Source organism: Medicago sativa, chromosome 7 (assembly GCF_051527215.1).
Source record: "Medicago sativa cultivar Bolivia chromosome 7, Bolivia_mono, whole genome shotgun sequence".
Classification (NCBI taxonomy): Eukaryota; Viridiplantae; Streptophyta; class Magnoliopsida; order Fabales; family Fabaceae; genus Medicago; species Medicago sativa.
This window is the reverse complement of record NC_140755.1, coordinates 55,929,952-55,941,329: the sequence shown is the minus strand read 5'-3', so window position 1 is coordinate 55,941,329 and position 11,378 is coordinate 55,929,952. Positions and strand designations below refer to the sequence as shown.

General features: G+C 33.0%; 1 protein-coding gene and 1 long non-coding RNA gene across 2 annotated transcripts; one reads left to right on the top strand and one right to left on the bottom strand.

Annotated features, from left to right (window-relative positions):
* Positions 1 to 491: 491 nt before the first annotated feature.
* LOC146906916 (F-box/kelch-repeat protein At3g23880-like) lies at positions 492 to 1,769 on the top strand. Its single transcript, XM_085726638.1, has one exon. The coding sequence runs from the start codon at positions 492 to 494 to the stop codon at positions 1,767 to 1,769; it is 1,278 nt and encodes a 425-aa protein (XP_085582764.1).
* Positions 1,770 to 8,241: 6,472 nt separating this feature from the next.
* Positions 8,242 to 11,378, bottom strand: LOC146906915 (uncharacterized). The gene is made up of 4 exons (XR_015019393.1): positions 11,166 to 11,378; positions 9,793 to 9,918; positions 9,340 to 9,431; positions 8,242 to 8,630 (listed from the first exon to the last, which is right to left on the bottom strand). It is a non-coding gene; the product is annotated as an uncharacterized LOC146906915 (long non-coding RNA).

Sequence of the window (11,378 nt, the reverse complement as noted above, 5' to 3'; positions counted from 1 at the left end):
AAGCCTTGACTCTGGTTGTGAGTGTATTGTTTTCTTCACTCATCTAGCTAATTCTTTAAGTTTGTCTCTTAAATCTTGAGCTAATCCTTTATATTCATTATATAAAAAATGATCTCCATTTTCATGGGTTTCATATAAATATTTATCTAAAAAATATTCAGCCGTTTTATCACACCATCTAATTTGTGCTTTTACTAGTGTAATATCTTGATAATTTGGACATAATATAAAGGGTTGTAAAATACATTACCCTGTTGGTCCTTTAATAAAATACATTTCCATTATTTACTTAGACTTTTAAAGCCGATTTTTGAACAAACTGATTTAAAAGATTTGACTTTATTGGAAAAGTCATTTGGGTGACTGCACCGTAGAATTTCCTTTTATATAACTATGGTCGTTCCTTAAACAAAACAAAATATACCTATCGTCGTGTGTGTTAGGGCTAGCGGTGAACTCCAGCGGTCTCCACTTTCAGCATCAAAGCTCTAATGAATTCCCATCAAGTTGAGTCACGGGCTGAATTCCTCTCCAATGACCTTATGGAAGAAATCCTATCATTCCTTGACGTGAAGTCTCTTACGCGATTCAAGTGCGTCTGCAAGTCATGGAAGACTCTCATATCTGACCCTACATTCATCAAACTCCACCTTAAGCGATCAGCAAGAAACACACACCTTACATTAATTTATGATGATGTTAAGATCGTACGTTTCCCCTTGCGTCGCTTAATTCAGAACACCTCCATCACCCTCGCCGATAACCCTTACTTTCATGAACCTTGCTTCCTCGACAGCCCTTTCTTCCAGGAACCTGACTTCCCCCTATACAGACGCCTCGAAGTAGTTGGTTCCTGCAATGGACTGCTCTGCTTGTACGGTTACGTTACCAACTCTAATTATGAAGAGATTTTTCTATATTTATGGAACCCAGCAACCAAGACATTATCTAACAAAATAGTGTTTCTTCACGACGAGTTTCACCTTCGTAAGTGTGGTCATGATTTTATACACACACTGTCACTCTATGCACGTTGGCGGTTTTGGTTTGGTTATGATGATTCAATTAACGATTATAAGATTGTGGCGTACTATGACAAGATCAACGAGGTGAGAGTTTTCAATTTGGGCAATAATGTTTGGAGACATATTCAAAGTTTTCCTGTGGTTCCTTTTATGGATATTTCCACTAGTCCCCATACTCATCTGGGTATTAATTCTGGCGTGTATGTGAGTGGCACCGTTAACTGGTTAGCCATTCGAAACGCGTGCCCATGTGAATTTGAATTGGAATCTATTACTATTGACCAATTTGTGATCATCTCCCTTGATTTGAGTACGGAGACATACAATCAATTTCTACTCCCTCATGGTTTTGATGAAGTGACATCCGTTGAGCCCACTCTAGCTTTCTTGATGGACTCCCTATGTTTTTCTCATGATTTTCATGGGACCCATCTTATCATATGGCAGATGAAGGAATTTGGAGTTGACGAGTCATGGACTCAGTTCCTTAAAATTAGTTACCAAAGTCTTCCTATTGACTACTATGGAAATAATGGAAGCTCCCTGCAGTATCCTTGTCCGCTGTCCTTATTCCCTTTATGTCTTTCTGAGAATGGTGATACACTAATATTGGCATTTGAGGAAGCCAACTCGGCCATTCTCTATAACTTGAGAGATAATAGAGGAGAGGAAATTAGAATTAGAAATCTAGTAACGTGGTTTTGTGCCAAAAATTATGTTGAAAGCTTGGTTTCGACTAGTTGAAAGTAAGTTTCTTTTCAATTATTTACTTGTTTGAATTTTTGTTTAAAATTCAGGTCATTTTTATCATTTAGAGTGGAAAAGGTTGGCAAGTTCTAGTACCTGGCATTCTCAGTTCTCACAGTGTTTTGAATGTTGCAGTTTGGACATGAATCAACATGCTAATCTCACACTTTTATTGGACTGTGTCTTTATTTTTTTTTAAATCCTTTCTGTTTACTATTTAACACCATTGTATTTCTTTTATTTTGGAATTCGTTTTACTTATGCTATTAATTTTCTTTCTTTCAGTAAATAGACATTTGCATATGAACGAAATCATTGATTTCAAATGAATAGATGTTTCTTGATATGTACGTTGGTGTAAGTGTGTGATTAGCTAACAAAGTGTGTTACTGTAGAGGAATCTGCTAATGTGGTGAGCAGCATGAAAGGAACATGTAAAGTAATAATAGAGAAAGAGCAATGCTATATCTCTAGAAAAATAACATTAAGAATTCTTCAAGAATAAAGAGCAGCCAATCACAATGCACTATTTGCCACAATTCAAGGAGGTGTGGCTGAAAAATAGGAAGTGAACAAATAAATCATGCAATTAAAACTTGTCAACTGTGTCTTGAAAAATTCTTGATGCTATTTTTCTAGATAAATAGCATTTTCCATAGAGAAATACAGTGTGCGTATTTATTGATTATGATATGCCGGGGATATATATGAATGAAATTGGTGCGATGCATTTTTTTAGATGAAATTTGTTAGGTTAAATAATTGCAAACCTAATAAAGCAAATGAGCGGGAAAAAATTAGGTTAAATTGCTGCAGATGTAACAAAATTAATAAATAAGGATAAGTTACACACATAGGTAGCCAATTATACATACCCGTGTCCCCCGTAAATATTGACTTTACACAGATGTTTACATTAGTTAAGCATTATTAGATCGTTTTTAATTGAGATTATATTAAGTGATCCTTCGTAATACATAATCATTCACATAAAGTTCAATGTTGGTTTAATCACCAACCATTATAATAATCTAATTCTCACTCCTGAGTCCTGAACCGATACAAATCAATTTTTTTTGGGTTGATTTGGTTACAGTTGATTATCCACTTTACATTTTAAAGTGTATTGTTCACTTTAAAGAAGACATTCATTCAAACTGATAGAAAATACATCAACCAACACAAATTCAAAATCACTAAAACCAAGTAGGATGAATTTGTGAACTCATAGGTCATAATATCTAGGTTAATAGCATACAACAATTAAATGTCTACAATTATGCCAAAGCCTACAAATATGACGAAAGCAAAGTGTCTGAAATTCTCATGCATTCAAATTTGTAACGTCGAACACGCCAAATTCATCAACTGATTTGCAATGAATTGGAGTTAATTTCTCAATCTAAACCGAATGAACATCCAACTAGACTAAAAAAGAAAACAACGTTGCATCAAAACGACGAACAAACTAAAGTTGTACTAAGACGATAAAATCACAAGAAATGAAGAATAACGATTAAGAGGGGTGATTTCGTACAAAAAGTTAGCCCTGGCCTAAACCACCTCTCTGAGTGGATGAGAAGAAAAGGAGAGATGAATGGAGGCGGCTAAATTTAGAGACGAGGGGTGAGATGAAGAGAAAATGGTTCTATCTTATTCTTCAACCACCAAACTTTCATTACATGATGCAATGGTTTAATCTAACGCATATACTTCAAATGAATGCAAGATTGCTTGCTTGCCTCTTTTATAACGTGATTAATGATAATGTTAAGAGACATAATTTTCTACCTAATTTGAACCATAATAAAGATGCTATGTATGTATGTATCTTTTTTTAGGGATGTATGTATACTTTTTTTTAGCAAAGTTAAGATAGTCTATCTATGATATAAATAACAACGTTATCCCCTAAAAAAACAACGTTTGTAGTTGATAAGAAAGAATAGGGGCAGAACAGTATTTTAGTCAGTTGAAAATAAAGTAATACATGATTGTTGTATTTTTTATTATTAATTTATTTTTAAAGTTAATATATTGTTTCATATATATCTTAAATAAATAATCATATCATAATTATTTATACTGTGAGGAAGTTTTCCATGTTTTACGTTACATACCGTTGGCACATTGAATTATTCCTTGGTCAAATCTAATTAATAGCAAACACGTTTTTTGGCTTGGTAAAAGGTGTGTAACGTTAACATGAAAACCATTGATATAGATAACAAGGCACAGGTCTGAAGGAAATAAGAGAAAAGCTACGACAAGTCCCATATACACATATATTTGAGAGTTGTATTATTGTTCCTGTGAGCATCCAATAGTTGTTCCTGTGCCCTTACTATTTCGCGTGCAGTGTTAGTGAGAAGCGGCTGTTGTATCCTGGAGAGCACTAGCTTTGAGGTCAACTGCATCAGGTGATTGACCTGTGGCGGCGAAATGCTCTTATGCCCAGTGCGTTTGCACGTCTCAGCCAACAACCGATAAGTTCTTCCTTTCTTCTTTATTTGACTGAGAATTATATTTATAATTGCAGTGATACTTCTTGATTATTATCTTTATTTATTAATTAATTCTATGTCAATTTTTACAACAATCTTAAGAGCAATTTCGTTGAAGTTTCATTGATATAGAATTAACTATAATCAAGAATTATTATACTGTTTTTATTCATATAATTGTTACGTATTTGGTTTGATAAAAATTCAATTACTGTTGCACACACTTGTTTTGCTATACATTTAATCACATATAATTGTCGCTGCACTGTTTGTTCTCTATGGAAACCAATTTGTTGAATTGCCCCTACAATGGAACTTTTAAACAAAAGTATGGACCTTGTATTGCTCACTATAGATGCAGTAATGGAAACAACCAACCTGTCAATCCTAAATTTAATTTAGCTTTGATGGACGATATATTTGTGAATGTTGTTTCTGAAACTATAATTCTTACAAAGGAAAAATCATGGGTGGTAGATTCTGGGGTCACCGCACATATATGCGCAAATAAAAATATGTTCACCTCCTATAAATATATAGGGGAAGGAGAGGAAAATGTAATTTTAAGTGATTCAAGAACAACCACTGTTATTGGTAAAGGAAAGGTGAAATTGAAACTCACTTCAGGAAAAATCCTCTCATTAAGTAATGTTCTCCATGTTCCTGATATGAATTATAATTTAGTATGTGTATCTATATTGAGCAAAGCGGGTATAAAAACTATTTTTGATTCACACAAAGTTTTACTTTCAAAATGTGGAGGCTTTGTAGGCAAAGGTTTTTATAGTAATGGTTTATTTATTTTAGATGTTTCTAAAGTTATGAATGAAAGTGTTCCATCTTCTGCTTATCTTGTTGATTCTGTTGATTTATGGCATGGTAGATTAGGACATGTTAACTTTTCTTACATAAAGAAAATGAAAGAGTTAGGAATTTTGCATAATTTATCGATTGGTGATAACGATAAGTGTCCAATATGTGTAGAAGCTAAAAGTACAAAGAAGTCTTGTAAACCTATAGAGTTTCGTGAAACCAAACTTTTAGGTTTAATACATTCTGATCTAGGTGATTTGAAATCTACCATGACTAGAGGAGGTAAGAAGTTTTATATAACCTTTATAGATGATCTTTCGAGATACTCCTATGTGTACTTATTAAGATCTAAGGATGAAGCGGAAGAAAAGTTTAAGATTTATAAAGCCGAAGTAGAGAATAAGTTAAATGTTAAGATCAAAAGGCTTAGAACCGATAGAGGTGGAGAGTATGATTCTAACTCACTTAGTGAATTTTGTGAGCAAAATGGAATAGTTCATGAAGTGACACCTCCTTATTCACCTGAATCTAATGGTATAGCTGAAAGGAAAAATAGGACATTGAAAGAAATGATGAATGCTATGTTATTGAGTGCTGGAGCTCCTTCAAATTTGTGGGGGGAAGCTATTCTTTCTGCTTGTCATATTCAAAATAGAATTATATTTAAGAAAACCAATAAAACCCCTTTTGAGCTTTGGGAAAAACATATGCCAAATTTGAAATATCTGAAAGTGTGGAGATGTTTGGCTAAGGTTTTATTACCTGAACCTAAGAAAAGAAAAATTGGTTCTAAGACGTGTGATTGCATGTTTATTGGTTATGCTAGTAATAGTGCAGCCTATAGATTTTTAGTGTTGAAAAGTGATGTGTTAGAATTGAATACTATTATTGAATCAAAAAATGCTGAGTTCTTTGAAAGTGTGTTTCCCTTGAAATCTAAACTAGAAAAATCATTAGTTGGACCTTTATGTGAATCTGATCCTTATTCTAATGATTTTGAGCTTGAACCTAGAAGGAGCACAAGAATTAGAAAAGAAACCAACTTAGGAGATGATTTTTATACTTTCTTAGTAGATGGAGATCCCTTGACATTTAGTGATGTTATTTCTTCCCCTGATGGTCCTCTTTGGAAAGAAGCTATTAATAATGAAATACAATCAATTATGAGTAATCATACATGGGAGATAGTAGACTTGCCCCGAGGAGCTAAAACAGTAGGGTGTAAGTGGATCTTTAAAAGGAAGTTGAAACCTGATGGTTCGGTGGAAAAAATATAAAGCTAGGTTGGTAGCTAAAGGGTACACACAGAAAAAGGATTTAGATTATTTTGATACATATTCACCTGTGGCTAGAATCACTTCAATTAGAGTATTGATAGCTATTGCTTCAATTCATAATTTAGTGGTACATCAAATGGATGTAAAGACCGCTTTCTTAAATGGAGATTTAGAGGAAGAAATTTATATGGATCAACCTGAAGGTTTTGTAGTTCATGGTAAAGAAAATAAGGTTTGTAGATTAGTTAAATCTCTATATGGTCTTAAGCAAGCACCTAAGCAATGGCATGAGAAGTTTGATAAAGTAATGTTGTTAGATGGCTATAAGGTGAATGGTTCAGATAAGTGCGTTTATACTAAATTTGATGATAATTTATGTGGTGTTATTGTTTGTCTATATGTGGATGATATGCTTATATTGGGAACTAACATAGATGTGGTTAATGACACGAAACAATTTTTATCATCAAAATTTGATATGAAAGATTTAGGTGAGGCTGACTTGATTTTGGGAATTAAGTTAACAAAATTAAAAAATGGTTTTAGAATGTCTCAAGAACATTTTGTTGAGAAAATTTTGAGAAAATTTGATTTTTATGACTCTAAACCAGTCAGTACTCCTTATGATGGTAATTTACATTTGAAAAAGAATAATGGGAGTAGTGTATCTCAAACTCAATATGCCCAAATAATTGGTAGCCTTATGTATTTAATGAATTGTTCAAGACCTGATATTGCATATGCTGTAAATAGATTGAGTAGATATACTCATAATCCTGGTAAGGATCATTGGAATGCTTTATGTAGAGTCTTGAAATATCTTCGAGGAACCATGAATCTTGGTTTATGCTATGTGGGATACCCCAGTGTACTTGAAGGGTACACTGATGCTAATTGGATATCAGATTCTGATGAGACTAAATCCACAAGTGGATTTATTTTTTCTCTTGGTGGGGCTGCCGTCACTTGGAAGTCATCCAAGCAGACCTGTATAGCCAGATCCACCATGGAGGCTGAGTTTATTGCTCTAGACTTGGCAAGCTCTGAGGCTGAGTGGCTAAGAAATCTCTTAGCAGATATTCCTTTATGGAAGAGACCAGTTCCTTCCATATCTATAAATTGTGATTGTCAAGCGGCAATTGCAAGAGCAAATAATAATGTTTATAATGGGAAAAGAAGGCATATACGTATACGTCATAATTCTGTGAAGCAGCTGCTAAATGATGGGGTTATATCCCTAACCTTTGTGAGGTCAGAAATGAACCTAGCGGATCCGTTTACAAAACCACTAAATAGAAAGATAGTGGAAAGTACATCGAGGGGGATGGGACTTATGCCTAATACAAAAATTGAGAGTGATGGTAACCCAACATAGATTGTGAAAATTCGCAAGGCTATGTTCATATGGGTAAGAACAAGTCACACTACACCATTTATCCTTTATAACAACAATTGAAAATTGTTGCCAGAACTATGAAAAGCGTTGCCTAAAGGTATAGGGGACGTTTTTCGGGCGTCTCCTATACGAGCGTCGCCTATGGTCTATGGGGACGTTTTTTCATGATCTTAGGGCACACCTTTTCAAAACGTCCCCTAAGCCCTATGAATAGGGGACGATTTTTTTGGGGATTCTGAGGGGACGTTTTTAAATGTTGCCATAGGTTGCTACAATTAATAATTGTTGCCTTAAATGTGAATATGTAAGAAAACATAAAAACGTCCCCATAGCTTACAGGCAACATTTTTAAAGTGTCCTCGTAAAATTTTAAAATTTTCCAATTATTTTAGAAATGTAACTATGGCTTAAAGGAAATATTAAAATAGTCAATTATAACTCAGACAAGATCGAATTTAGAAAAACATCCTCAAAAGATGTAATATAATAGTTCAAACATTAATTCAACACATAATAGTAATCAAAATGTCGAACATTACTTGATAAGTTTAATGCTTCGAAGTATGAGCATAGCGAAATAAAAAAAAACTATAGTTCGATCAAGTTTAATGGTTTAACTACAATCCAAAATAAAACATCATCCAACTCGATCATTCAAGTTTATCTTGGAATTCATCATCCAAATCGTCCACTTCAAATTCATCACCGATGTCATCCTCTTGACTTTCATCATCTAGGCAATCCTCCTGAAATTCATCATCTATATCATCCTCCTGAAATTCATCACCTATGTTGTCCTCAAGAAATTCATCGCCTACGTCTTCCTCTTCCACATCTATGTCATCCTTTTCAAAATCTTCATTGATACCTTGTTGCATAAGAACAAAAAAATACATCAACCATAGATATTGTTGGTTCAAAGGACAGTCAAGACATCAACAAGTGTTATACCTTGCACAAATAAAAACCAAAACAACAAATAAAACACAACATAACCGCAAATAGGAAATTTGTTTTAGACATTTCCCTTTCTTATTCTATCATAAAAGCCCATTTTTAAGTTTTTGCAACTTGTGCCATGTTATGCAACACATAAACAAATACAAAATGCAGAAAAATAAATCACAAGTTCGCACAAACACCACAAATTGTAGAAACAAAATTTATGCGTAAAATTTTGCTACACAATCAAAATCCAACCTTGGACATGCATCTTAAACAATTTGCATATATATATTAACAATTTCAAACACTTGCCTACATTCCAAGTGATGTCACTACTAACAACTTTTTGCATATATATTAACAAGCAAAACAAAATATATGCATAAAATTTAGCAACACAAACAGAATCCGACCCTGAACACACATCTTAAACAATTCAACCAAACAACATAATCATAAATTGGCACAACTTAAATTCAAATCCTACACACGCAACTTAACAGTTTCAGGCATTTGCCTACATTCCAAGTGATGTCACTACTAACAATTTTATGCATATATTAACAAGCAAAATTTAACTAGTTTAACTCAATTACAATAACATAATCAATAATATTTCTATATATGGTTACCTTTTTAGGACATGGAGTATGCATTGATGTAGAGGAATGCATTTGTGCTCTACTATCCTTTGGGGAACCGTTAGCATCTCCATGAGACAATCCTAGCAAATAAATGCATCATAAACCTATAAGGGAATAACTACTATAAGAAATTATAAACCTAATAAATGCATCATAAAAGAATTTAACTAAATATAAAATTATATTATATACATTTTAGAGTTTTTCAAATTGACAATTAAAAGGATAAATTCAAATGAAACCAACATACCTGTAACAATTAAAAAATAAAACTACTACTATAGTAGGAATAATACCCTTTCAATTTTTAACTAAAATACAAGTTGAGGAAAAATCAAACCGAAGCAAACATTTCAACTTTTAGTAAAACAATATCTTAAGTATGTATGAAATCAAACATATATAGAAGCAAATAAGTTAAAAAAACTTGAAAAATAATACTTGAACACACCAACGCAGAGAAGCAAGAACACAGAAATGCAGAGAAGCAAGAACACCACAACACAGAGAAGCAAGAACGCAACAACCCCGAAAATGCCGCAAATGCAGAATGTGTTAAAAACAGTGCTGCAACCATATGTTATGTCATGATTGTTAATAAACTTGAGCTATATTATTTGTGTAAAAGGTGCTGCTACATGTTTATACAAAGATAGTGAAAACCACAAGCACTAGTCCAAAGGATCCTGAACAATTGAATTCTTTCACACAAACAGAAGGCTGCAAAACTAGATATAGTTACAAATTTATATTGTGAGAAACTAATTTATCATAATTTACTAGATTGATTTTTGTGTACAAATTTTAGTGGTGTTTCATACATACCAAATGAGTATAGAAGCTAATTTGTACCAAAATTTAGCATAGTTTATTTAGCATAGTTTATTTCACAAAGATCTAATTCCAAGTTCTTTTTAACGAAGTGTCTTAATATCTGTGTTATAGCTCCCATATAGACAAGAAAGAATAAAATCACAAGAATATAAAGAAAATTCCGCAAACGCAAATCGTGTCAAAAACAGTGTTGCAACCATATGTTATGTCATGATTATTAATAAATTTGAGCTATATTATTTGTGAAAAAGGTGCTGCTAGTCGATAATATACGGATATGGACTCAGACACTGACATGTCGACACCTCTAATAATTTAAGAAAATCATATAATTATGTGTAATTATATAGGTCGGTGTCGGACACATAATCTGAACGTGTGCTTCATTGACTGAGTTTCGACACAACCTATCAACAAACTAAAATCCAATGACATAGTCATTCAAATCCATAAAAAACAAATTTCAAACAAGGCTCACACAACGAAGTAATAATAGATGGAGCACTTCTAAAAATGCTGGATTGCTAGAGTTGAATGCTAAAGATTCATTTTAGCCTAAAATAAACTTCTCATCTAAACTGTTCAAGAATTGTCTAAACAGATGGAGAATTTTTTTTAACAAATAAAGAGCTCTATTTAGGTGATTATCAAGCATGTTATTAGAGGAAGATAACTTCATCAAAAATAGGAATGGACAAAAACCAGTGAAGAATCAATATTGTAACAACTACCAGAGAGAGAATACTCAAAACTTCTAAAGCAGTATCCTTATCATCAATCAACATACGAAAGAAGTTGTTATGTCCCAAAATTCCCAAAATCATATTAACATCTAAAACCAAAATCATTTCATACATTGTAATCAAATTTAAATATGATCAAAATAAAAGCTAAACAAAATCATATTAGGGATGAAGAAGAAAAATTAGTTGAACAAAAAAATAAAATAAAATAGAGACAAAGAAAAGAAGAAGAATTACATGAATCTTTTGTTATTTGAGATGAGCAGCAAGAAGATCTTCTTGGATTTGAAGAACAACGAGCAATTTGGAAAATATTAGGGTTTGGAACGGATTCGGTTTGAGGGTCACATGATTCTTCGATTGATGAAGGGAACTAGAGATTGGTGGAACTTGAGTGAATGATTTGCGTGAATGAACATGAAATGGATAAGGGTTTGAGACTTTGAGTGA